General features: G+C 47.1%; 1 protein-coding gene across 2 annotated transcripts in view; it reads right to left on the bottom strand.

The window, feature by feature from the left end:
* The window catches only part of PTCH2 (patched 2), a 37744-nt gene extending 25429 nt beyond the window's left edge, over positions 1 to 12315 (bottom strand). Inside the window, exons 1-3 of one of the 2 annotated variants that reach the window (XM_077276812.1) lie at positions 12181 to 12315; positions 8941 to 9087; positions 4945 to 5137 (exon numbers count right to left, since the gene is read on the bottom strand). Coding sequence is in view for 1 of the 2 variants with exons in the window: in XM_077276811.1 (XP_077132926.1) it covers positions 4945 to 5137; positions 6627 to 6773 (340 nt within the window). In the remaining variant the exon portion in view is untranslated. Of the gene's footprint in view, positions 1 to 4944; positions 5138 to 6626; positions 7184 to 8940; positions 9088 to 12180 lie in introns of those variants that run through there. The other variant, XM_077276811.1, reaches the window with a different exon arrangement.
* Between the last annotated feature and the right edge of the window lie 352 nt (positions 12316 to 12667).

Raw genomic sequence — 12667 nt, 5'->3', positions numbered from 1 at the left:
TACACCGCTCCTGGGTGTCACAAGCCGTCCTCCCTGCTATTTGGCAGATATCAGAGTCCTAAAAAAAAAACAAACACATTTCAAGTGTACAAAAAATGACTGAAGCATGAATGAAACTGTCAGAGAAGTACGGTAGTGACTGAGCGGCCAAAACAACCAATCAGAAAATTGCTTTCATTTTATTATATGATAACCAATCAAATCACTGCTTTCAGGTTCTCCATAAGAACCAATCACAACACTGCTTTCAGATTCTCCATAACAGCCAATCACATCACTGCTTTCATGTTCTGTAACAACCAATCACATCACTGCTGTCATTCTATATCAGCCAATCACATTCCTCTCACGTACTGCAATACCTTATGAATCGCATCATTGCCTTCTATAACAACCAATCACATTGCTGCTTTCATGTACGGAGATAGCAGCCAATTAGGTCACTGCTTTCATGTTTTCCATAACAACTACCTGAATCACTGCCATAACATCCAATCACAACACAGATTTCATTTTCTCCCATAACATCCAATGAGATAACTTCTTTCATCCTCTATAAAAAAAATGAATCTCATTGGTCGCCATAGTCAGCCCCTCCGGGTGAAGAAAGCAAGCAATGATTTGATTGGTTGCTATGGGCAACACCAGCACTTTTTTCTTTATTTTGTTCCCATTTAAAGTCAACTAAACTTTATTAGTCCTGACAAAGTGATACAATGCAGTGAGAATCGGTGCGTTTACCTCACGGAGGTTCATGCTCGCTGGCGGACGGGATCGGTTCCTGTCACCTCACACGTCTCGGCGCTGTCGCCTCAGACACATGTTTACACTTTGTAGGGGCCGAATCTACAAGCTGTTCTTTATTTCAGTAACTAATTCACTGGAAATTGAGGCTTATGGCTCCCAGATCCCCCATAATTTATGTGAGCCATCACGGATGTGGACGCCCGGACTCGCTGCGCCCCGAGATAAAAGATCACCATCTAAATATCTGGCTCAGAATTCAGTATTTCCTCCGTGCCGCCATCATCCTGTCACAATATCAGATGTTCTGCTACCAAACCAGCGTCACCGCCACCAAAGGCAGAAATTACAGTAAACCGGCGGCGCTGACCGCACTTACGTCAGCACAGAGTCTCCCTCTCCACACGGCGCAGCGTCACACGCTCACGGACAGCTCTGTCTACATTTACAGGACGTTCCTGGGGTAATGTGTGTCAGGCAGTGGTCGGCCACACCCCCTAGCGGAATAAGCTCCACCCACCTCTGTAAAACCGCCATCAAGGAATAAAGTTTTAGTCCGACTACGAGTTTCCCCAAAACGTACAACACGTGAAGCTTTACTACAAATTTCTGGCGCAAACTGTCTGATGACTTGGCCCCTGTAGGTTTTGCCGCTCATGTGATGGCTTAGAGGGGAAGGGTGTGGATGAAAATGGCACTTGTACCAAAATTTGAGTGAAAAAAATTCTTGCAAAGTAACCAACAGAAAAGTTATGACGCAGTCAGACGGCCATATAAATCAGAATGAAGTGCACGGACTGGCCGGCGGCTCTCCCCACCCGAGCGGGACAGCTTCATGTATTTCTATGCAGAGAGCCGCCGGCCGGTCCGCGCATTACAGTGCGCTCTCGGTCTGATTTATAGGAGTCCTTAAAGAGATTCTCTGGTGACAGCAAGTAATCACCTATCTACAGGACAAAAGGTAAAAGATCGGTGGGGGTCCGACCGAGGGGATCCGCACAGAACGGGGGGGCAGCAGTGCGCATGCTATACCGCCACTTCATTCATTCCCTATGGAGCCGCCAAGTGCAGCGCTCAGCCCCATAGAGAATGAAGTGCGCGGACTGGCCGGCGGCTCTCCCCACCCGAGCGTGACCACTTCATGTATTTCTATGCAGAGAGCCGCCGGCCGGTCCGCGCATTACAGTGCGCTCTCGGTCTGATTTATAGGAGTCCTTAAAGAGAGTCTCTGGTGACAGCAAGTTATCACCTATCTACAGGACAAAAGGTGACTGATCGGTGGGGGTCCGCGCAGAACGGGGGGGCAGCTGTGCACATGCTATACCGCCGCTTCATTCATTCCCTATGGGGCCGCCGAGTGCAGCGCTCAGCCCCATAGAGAATGAATGGAGCGGCGTTCTGTCGTCAGACCCGCCGCGTCATCTTATAGCAGGGATAAAACTTCCCAAATTCTGCAAATCACTACAGATCCCAGCAGTCAAACACCCGCTGATCAAAAAGTTATCTTACCGGATGAGCCCTTTGAGGGTAAAGCATCTGTGATAAGTTTTACGCATTTTACGACTTTCTAGTCTGCGCTATATAATAAATAGTAGATGGGGGTATAGGATCGGCCGCATTGTCTCATGTCAGCTATGAGGCCGTATTCAGATATCGCAGGATAAAAACGCATTAGGCTACTTTCACACTAGTGTTAACTGCAATACGTCGCAAATGCGTCGTTTTGCCAAAAAAACGCATCCTGCAAAAGTGCTTGCAGGATGCGTTTTTTCAGCATTGACTAACATTAGCGACGCATTTGCGACGCATTGCCACACGTCGCAACCGTCGTGCTGTGGCGGACCGTCGGGACCAAAAAACGTTACATGTAACGTTTTTTGCTCCCGACGGTCCGTTTTTTCCGACCGCGCATGCGCGGCCGGAACTCCGCCCCCACCTCACAATGGGGCAGCGGATGCGCTGGAAAAATGCATCCGCTGCACCCGTTGTGCGGCGGAGACAACGCTAGCGTCGGGGACCTCGGCCCGACGCACCGCGACGGGCCGAGCCTGACGCTAGTGTGAAAGAAGCCTTAATACTACAATGGAAAAACATGGAAAATAAATATTGAATCTGTAAATAAAAAAAAGTGCGACTAATTGCAAAACTGCACTGGATTTTTTTTTTAAATTATTGTTAATGATGCAGTGAATAACAAAATGAATAAACGTATATATGTGTGTGTGTGTGTGTGTGTGTGTGTGTGTGTGTGTGTGTGTGTGTGTGTGCACATACATTAGAGGTAATCTGCTGCACACGTCACACATGTACTTCCATGTTTGCAGGGACAGACGCACGGATACTTGTGTCCGTGGACCTATAAAGCGTCCATCGTGTGGGTTATTTTTACCGTATAGAGCGCGGTATATGTTTAACAGGCCTCCCCTCCCCCCTCTCCTTACAAGACACAGCTGCTCACCATCTACTCAGCTCCAGCAACAAGCCTTTTGTGGTCCCCCTATTAGGTCCTAGACCACCCACTACCTATGGTGACCACCCAGGCATTCCCCGCAGCTCCCCTCCTCCCTGCTCTTCCTGCTTACAGAAAGGAGCCTATAGGAAGCCAGAGCCCTAATGCTCAGTTTGTTTTCTCTGTCTGTCTATGGTACGTTGCCTCCTTCTGCAGCCTTCCTGCTTATGAAAAAATAAATAACAAAATAATCACACAGTATGTCTCCCTCTCCCGTACCCCCTGCAACCCCTAAAAAACTGAGAACGGTGCAATAAGCCAACCCCAGGGTCATGGGAGGGATGTATACCGTAACCTCCTGGAGACCCCCGCTCATCATAAACCACAATTCAATAAGGAAGATCAAAGGCACAACCAAGAGAGAAACAGGCAAGTAAGCAAGCAAGGACTACTCCACCCATCATGGTAGGAATTACTGAGCCAGAAAATATTCACGGAATGTAAGCAATGTCACATTAATCTAAATCCTGCAGTTTAGAGGAAAGTCCGACACTAAGAGGTTCTGCAGTAGCTGCAGGACAGGCTGTCAGAGCTGGGATATGTCCAGTGCAGCGTCCTGTTTACCGAAGCTTCTCCTCCGGCCGGTGTGAGAGCTGTGAATATTAAACACTGCGCTGTGTGCTGCCGGGAACACTGGGGCTCCTGTGCTGGCGACTTAGGAGCATCAGGGCGCAGAAACCACAAGGAACCACCGCCAGGAAACGCAGCGGCAAATCACAGACTGCACTTCATACATGATGCGGCCAGATCAGAAGGAAAGACGAGTATAATAAGAGACATGCCTAATCCTGAGAAAGCTGGGTGACAACCAATGTGGCCGCTATGACAGCTCCAGCAGGGTTATCATCCAGCTTTCCTACAACCCGGAATGGCATTTCCTTCTGCAGTGATTCTTTAGCAGGTATGTACCATTCAGAGGTTTTTGGTTGTCACCCAGCTTCCTACCACCTCTGAATGGTACATACCTGCTAAAGAATCACTGCAGAAGGAAATGCCATACTGGGTTGTAGGAAAGATGGATAACAACCCTGCAGGAACTGTTATGGTGGCCACATTGGTTGTCACCCAGCTTCCTACATGGCCACTATGACAGCTCCTGCACGCTTATCATCCAGCTTCCCTACAACACAGAATGCCAGTGATACTTTAGCAGGCATCTACCATTAAGGTGTCTTAGGAAGTTAGGTGACAACCAATGTAGTCACCATAACAGTTTCTGCAGTGTTGTCATCCAACTTTCCTACAACCCACAACGGCAGTGATACTTTAGGAGGTATGTAACATTCAGGGCTCTTAGGATGTTGGGTGACAACCAAAGTGGCCGCTATGACAGCTACTGCAGGGTTGTCATCCAGCTTTCCAACAGCCTAGAATACCAGTGATACTTTAGCAAGTATGTACCATTCAGGGGTCTTAGGAAGCTGGGCAACAACCAATGTGGCCGATATGACAGCTCCTGCAGTGTTGTCATCCAGCTTTCCTACTACCCACACCGGCAGTGATACTTTAGCAGGTATGAACCATTCAGGGGTCTAAGGAAGCTGTGTGACAACCAAGATTTATAATACTAGCCCTATAGGCTGTTGGGAAGTTTTCTCAGAAAAAGAAGCTGATGAACAACATTATGGGACTTGTAGTTCAACAGTAAGACGCTACAGCACACAAAATACATCAATGGCCGCCTAACTCACCTTCCACCCATAGACGTTCGATGTCGGTCTCAATGGAGGCCACCCGTAGTCCCACGGCCAACGCTCCGAACACCAGAAGACCGATGAACAGCACCTTCCCACAATGTCGCTGAATGGAGCATCCCAAAGAGAAGAGCAGGGACTGGAACTGAGCGCGGAGCCAGAGCGGAGCCTTCTGACCGACTGCTTTACCCTAAAAAGAGAAGAAAAGGGGTCACAATGTGATGGCTGACATAGCGTGACTCCTACCAGGGCTCCCATAACTAACAGGAGACTACAACTCTCAGCATCCTAGGCGGAGCAAAGTTCATGATTGCCCCTCTATTCCTAGACCCTGAGCCTAAGGACAACCAGCCCCTCAACGCAACAAGTGAGGCCCGGACCCGATGCCATGATGCCTGGCGCTGGGTGTTGTGCCAGAGGAAAGATTAAGAGCAGATGTTGCAGCACGGGAGCGGCGCAGACCATGTGTCATGCAATGACCTCTAATTCCTAGCAGGTTGTTGTGAGTTTTATGGGACGACTCTTTATAGATGTTACTCATGAGCTCTCAAGGTCATAAAAGACTCTTCTGATGATGTGAAAACCCAGACGACTTATTAAAAGGCCCACCTGGCCCGGCATGCCCCCCGCGCTCGCAACATCTGACAGGTGACTACCAACCAGGAAGAGGGACTCTACGGAGAGAGGAAGTTGGAGAAATGGACAGAAATATCTAAAAAAATAAGTAAATGATAGGATGGAAGCGAATGAGAACCCTGACCCTCCCCGCCCATGCATTTTTTGTGGCCTTGTCCCAAAGCCAGTCCCCTGTGGCTGGAAAACTAAAACCAACCACAGAAGGGTCCGCGCAGGGCAAGCTGGCATCCTGCGGCAGGGAAATAGGAGGTTTCTGGCGACACAGGTGGTCCTGCTTACGCAATGGCCGCAACGTTTCCTCCCTCCGACAAATGTCAAGACTGAGAAGGAAAAGGAGCCGGTCCAAAAAAAGATAGAGACCCCACAACGTGACAGTAACCCTTTCAATGGCGCCACTTACGATAAACTTATTGGCACCAACACAAATGTCTGAGGGAGCAGCTGCCACAGTTCCTGCACCCGTCACCTACACGCCGGGCAGCGATGCCTCCGCACCGGCCGACTGTCAGCTCCGCGGGTCGTGCAGCAATGACAGCGATGTCTTCCCTCATCTCCTCCGCTCACATGGGGAGAATTTGGAATATTTTGACTTTGCATTCCCTTCCCTGAGGGTCCATGTGTTTCAGGCATTTTACTGGAAATGTGAACCCTTTAGTGGCTGGATTATAATAACCAACATTGATGTAAGATACGATGGTCCCTGCTCCCACCCGGCATGGATAAAATCACAATGACATTTCCATTAGGACATGTGCAGGAATGCGGAGACCCCCACATCCCACCCAGAACTTAAAAGAAAACATAAAATCTATTCCAAAAAGTGAACAGTGAGCAAAAGAGCGAAGACAAGTAATGAATGACTCCAGGACCAGTGTGTAAAGGTAGAAGGAGCAAAGTGACCTAACAGGAGCGGAGTGCAAGCTCTGCAGGTTACCCCAAGCTAATGACATCTGGGGGCCCCGACGTCCCCAACGATGGCCCGAGGGGTGAGGGCCACTACCCTGGTGACAAATGATGACACAAGAGCCGCTCTGACAACTCACCTTAGATATCTGCTTAAGTGCAAAGGCGGCGTGACAGTAGCTGGGTCTCCGCAGCAGATCGGATCCCGGAGAAGGGTAGGTAGTTTTGTAGCCCGGGGGTAAATCTGTAAAGCCTCTTTCCCCCGCGGTGGGGGGAACAGAGGCCATTGGTATCCTATAGCGAGTAGCGGGGCAGCGACTGCGGATGGAGGGTAGATATGTCGAAAATCACCGGCTAAAAAGAATCAACAGAAAATAATCCATGCACAAGTGGGCAGCCTCCGTCAGGAGGACGGGGAATACGAGGGGGCTGCCGGATGAGGTGCAGAGGCTTCCATCTAGGTGGGCAACTCTTTAGGTCCTGAGGTCTTCTCCTTCATGCTTCCCAGCTCTGATCCGATGCAAATCAAAGAGTCAACACCAAATGCACAAAAGGGGTCTGGCACGAAGGGGTCTGGTCCCGGAGATTGCAATGTGAGAAATCCCTGGAAGTGAGGAAGATGATGGCACAGCTCTGCCCTGTGTGATCCGGTGTCCGGCCTCTCAGCATCTGTGCTTAAGGCTACTCTCTACTGTGCCTGTAAAGAGAGAGCGGAAGGGAAGGAGAGGGGGGGGAGAGGCTCATGGAAATGTGTGGAGGTTCTCATTGGCCAGGGTAGAGGCAAATTACTCTCTAAACAACTCCTATTATTAGCTGCTAAGCAACAGCTCCCCAAAGTGAGGAGGGAGCGAGGAGACCACCCAGGCTGCACCCTCTCAAATCAATGAGGGGACAGGAGGGGAAGGGAGGGGGGCTTCAACATAGAAGCCGCACAACTTTTACAGGAATTCTGCTCCGCAGACCTCCAAATGCTACAAATTTCTTACCACCCTGCTCTGTCCAAACAGCCCCGAAAACCCACCCTTCCCACATCGCCCCTCATCTCTTATTTAGTGGTGCAAACAGACAGACTGCACAGAGACAGCTGCAACCCAGCCATTGTAGGGCAGAGACAAAAACACACATCCCCTGCTCTGCCATAGGGAACACCCAGACTACCGGCAAGGGGGGAACAGGGCGCCCCCAAATACTGCAGCCGGATATTTAATCATATATTTAAAAAAAAAAATATATATATATATTATCATCTTTAAGAGTTAACGGTATTAGGGACTCATGTTTAAGTTGGGAATTTTAGGAATTAATCACCAGTGTTGGTGCGCGTCCATATTATTATTATTGCGCCATTTATATATTTTTTTCTTTACTTTTGCACATTATGCTGTGTTTTTTCTTAAGTTTGGAATTTAGAATGTACTGTCACTATATATATATATATATATATATATATATATATATATATATATATATATATATATATTTTATAACAGTACATTCCTAATTTAAAAACAGGACAAAAGAAGACACACGATATATATACATATGATATATACACATACATACATATATATATATATATATATATATATATATATATATATATATATATATGTATGTATGTGTATATATCATTTGTATATATATCGTGTGTCTTCTTTTGTCCTGTTTTTAAATTAGGAATGTACTGTTATAAAATTATATATATATATATATATATATATATATATATATATATATATATATATATATATATATATATATATATATATACATACATATACATATACACACATACACATTCTTTTTCTTTTTTTTCAGGAGAAACGCGGGCCGTCCCGAGCGCAGCCTTCCCCTATTTCAGTTGATTTTTTCAGACAGATGTTTATAGAACGAGATTGCAGAGAGTTGAAATGGATTATTTATGTAAGGGGATGTGTGTATTTCTATAAAAGCCAGGGCCTCTTTCTCCCTCCCAGCCGCTAAATGATCCATTTCACACGCATCACATCACTGCACAAACATTGTGTCAGAAAATACAGCCCCCCCCCTACAAAAAAAAAAATAAAAATTCCGCAAACGCTTCTACGGCCATCTTGCAGCAATTAAATAAAAACCCAGAAGAATTGCTTCATCCTCCGGTGTCTCCAAATTTACTTCTATCCCATTGTGTGCGCAGATATGGAAATGATTCCATATCCTGACAATAGTGGTTACTGATGGAATAAGGTGAATTTACAACATTATATAGAAATAATACTGGTAAAAATAAAAATCTGGATTTTTTTTCCCAATTTGGATCAATTCTGACTCCAAATGTGAGCAATGCCTATTTGCATGCTCTACGTATGAAGCCAATAGATCTATACGTATGTTTACATTTTTGCAAAAAAAAAAAAAAGAAAATGAGATTTAAGCAGATTTTTGTGTTAACACCTGCAGGAAAAATATTCTCACCTATTTCTCCCATAAATTCAGATTATATGGTAGATTGTGATCAGTGACAGGTGCAGTACCAGCAGTGGCCAGCAGAGGGAGTGTCAGGTCAGTGGAGAGCAGGCGCTCCCTCTGCAGGGGGCTATTTCCAAGCTGCTGCTGGGGGTCCTGCAATGAAATATAAGACAGAATGTATCAGTGTAATATACAGGACAATGCAGAACTACTAAGCCCAGCATGGTACATGGTCATTATACAGATTACATAATTACTAATATTGGTGGTTTACGAACTACATGAACAGAAAAATGCTATTGATAAAGATTCCGGCACACAAGATAAAGGACCAATATTTGGAAATGATATGCACAAAGAAAAAAAAAAAAAAAGATTCCTCATCATTTCCAAGCCTAAGGGCCTGTGCACTTGCAGATTTGTCGCAAAACCTGAAGGGTTTCCTAGTACCAGCAAAGTGAAGGAGAGTCCTGCAGTCTGGTGCACACGCTGCTTATTCCTGACGTGCAGATGTCGCCCATACTAATGAGTGGGGAAAAAACTGCACCAAAAACAGGGCAAAACGTGCCTGTGTGCACAGCGCTGTCAAGAGATGGAGATGTGCACATGCCCTGCTGAGCTACTGTATCTAATCCTATACTGTGTGATACTGTCTGCTGAGCTGTGTATCTAATCCTATACTGTGTGATACTGTCTGCTGAGCTGTGTATCTAATCCTATACTGTGTGATACTGTCTGCTGAGCTGTGTATCTAATCCTATACTGTGTAATACTGACTGCTGAGCTGTGTATCTAATTCTATCATGTGAGATACTGTCCGGCTGAGTGCTGTATCCAATCATATCCTGTGTGATACTGTCTGCTTATGTGCTGTACCTAATTCCATCATGGGTGATATTGGCTGTATTCAATCCTATCATGTTCAATGCTCTCTGCTGAGCGGCTGTATCTAATCTTATGAAGTGTGATATGATGTGTTGATCTGCTCTATTTAATCCTTTTATGTTCATACTGTCTGTTGATCTACTGCATCTAATCCTATCATGTGTGACACTCTATGCTGTTCTAATGTATCTAATCCTATGTGTGATACTGTTTGCTGAGCTGCTGTATCTAATCCTATACAGTGCAGGAAATGATTAAGTCTACCATTCCACTGAGCGCAGGTTTAGCGTTTCCAGCCCTGTATGTGACCCTCTACAGCCGATTCGCGCTCTTGTATACACTCACCAACTGATACCTGTACCGCGCACATCCTCCCCCTGTACCGCACTAACACCCCCTGTACCGCGCTCCCCCTCCCCCCTGTACTGCGCACATCCTCCCCCCTATACCGCACTCACCCCCCTGTACCGCACTCATCCTCCCCCTATATCGTGCTCACTACCCTGTACCGCCCCTGTATCGCGCTCATCCTCCTCCCTGTACCGCGCTCATCCTCCTCCCTGTACCGCGCACATCCTCCTCCCTGTACCGCGCACATCCTCCCCCTGTACCGCGCACATCCTTCCCCTGTACCGCGCTCATCCTTCCCCTGTACCGCGCTCATCCTCCCCCTGTACCGCGCTCATCCTCCCCCTGTACCGCGCTCATCCTCCCCCTGTACCGCGCTCATCCTCCCCCTGTACCGCGCTCATCCTCCTCCCTGTACCGCGCACATCCTCCTCCCTGTACCGCGCACATCCTCCTCCCTGTACCGCGCACATCCTTCCCCTGTACCGCGCACATCCTTCCCCTGTACCGCGCACATCCTCCTCCCTGTACCGCGCACATCCTCCTCCCTGTACCGCGCACATCCTCCCCCTGTACCGCGCACATCCTTCCCCTGTACCGCGCTCATCCTTCCCCTGTACCGCGCTCATCCTCCCCCTGTACCGCGCTCATCCTCCCCCTGTACCGCGCTCATCCTCCCCCTGTACCGCGCTCATCCTCCCCCTGTACCGCGCTCATCCTCCTCCCTGTACCGCGCACATCCTCCTCCCTGTACCGCGCACATCCTCCTCCCTGTACCGCGCACATCCTCCCCCCTGTACCGCGCACATTCACCCCTTTGGATATTATAAGGATATTTTCAAATGTTTTTTTTAGAAGAATGTTCCTCTGATTATTACATTTTTGTTGCGGAGTTTTTATGCCTTTTCCCTCTTATTTGATGCGTTTTTGGTGCAGATGTGAAGCCGCATTTGATTTTGCACTAGAAAATGCAGCATTTACACCATATGGGAACAATACCAGACGTGACGGGATTAGATACAGCTCAGCTGACAGTATCACACACTATAAGGTTAGATACACAGCTCAGCAGACAGTATCACACAGAACAGGATTAGATACACAGCTCAGCAGACAGTATCACACACTATAAGGTTAGATACACAGCTCAGCAGACAGTATCACACACTATAAGCTTAGATACACAGCTCAGCAGACAGTATCACACACTATAAGGTTAGATATACAGCTCAGCAAGCAGTATCATACACTAAGCTTAGAATCACAGCTCAGCAGACAGTATCACACACTATAAGGTTAGATACACAGCTCAGCAGACAGTATCACACACTATAAGATTAGATACACAGCTCAGCAGACAGTATCACACACTATAAGATTAGATACACAGCTCAGCAGACAGTATCACACACTATAAGGTTAGATACACAGCTCAGCAGACAGTATCACACACTATAAGGTTAGATACACAGCTGAGCAGACAGTATCACACACTATAAGCTTAGATATACAGCTCAGCAAGCAGTATCATACACTATAAGGTTAGATACACAGCTCAGCAAGCAGTATCATACACTATAAGATTAGATACACAGCTCAGCAGACAGTATCACACACTATAAGATTAGATACACAGCTCAGCAGACAGTATCACACACTATAAGGTTAGATACACAGCTCAGCAAGCAGTATCATACACTATAAGGTTAGATACACAGCTCAGCAGACAGTATCACACACTATAAGATTAGATACACAGCTCAGCAGACAGTATCACACACTATAAGGTTAGATACACAGCTCAGCAGACAGTATCACACACTATAGAATTAGATACACAGCTCAGCAGACAGTATCACACAGAACAGGATTAGATACACAGCTCAGCAGAGTATAGACGATGATGGAATTAGATACAGGCAGGCACTCAGCAGACAGGCTCAGATACAGTGACTCTGCAGCATTTCGCCCCTGGATATATAACACCTGACACTTTCTTCTCATTCACCTCACCTGGGTCCTAGGTTGGAAACCGGACAGTCGGTCAGCAGTAAGGCATGATGGGAAAAGTAGTCTAATATTAATCCTGAGAGACTAAAATGACACCAACTGAACTACAAAGACCAGCCTAACCTCTCCAGAGCACGCCACGCCCCCCGCGCAGTGTGCAGCCAATAGACGAGAGTCCCGCCCAGCCAAGGTATAGTAAGCAATAGAGAGAAAGCATGGGATGACTGACAGTTATAACAGCCAATAAGAAAACATTACTGTCCATGAGGGGTAATATAAAGAGCGGGAACGCTGGCAGCTGCTGCTGGCTGGGTGTGGAGGGCTCTGGCTTTAGTAGTGTTACGTCAGGCAGCAGAGGTGTAACCATGAGGCACCTCCAAATCATTCACCTCAGCCTCTAAACCTGTATAAATGTCCATGGCTCCTCCTGTCCGCTCCTAAACAAATCATGCTCCAGACCTCGGAAGTTCAGAGCAGCCCCCGATTAATT

The sequence above is a fragment of the Ranitomeya variabilis genome, chromosome 8 (genome assembly GCF_051348905.1).
Source record: "Ranitomeya variabilis isolate aRanVar5 chromosome 8, aRanVar5.hap1, whole genome shotgun sequence".
Taxonomy (NCBI): Eukaryota; Metazoa; Chordata; class Amphibia; order Anura; family Dendrobatidae; genus Ranitomeya; species Ranitomeya variabilis.
This window is presented reverse-complemented; position numbering and strand designations above follow the sequence as displayed.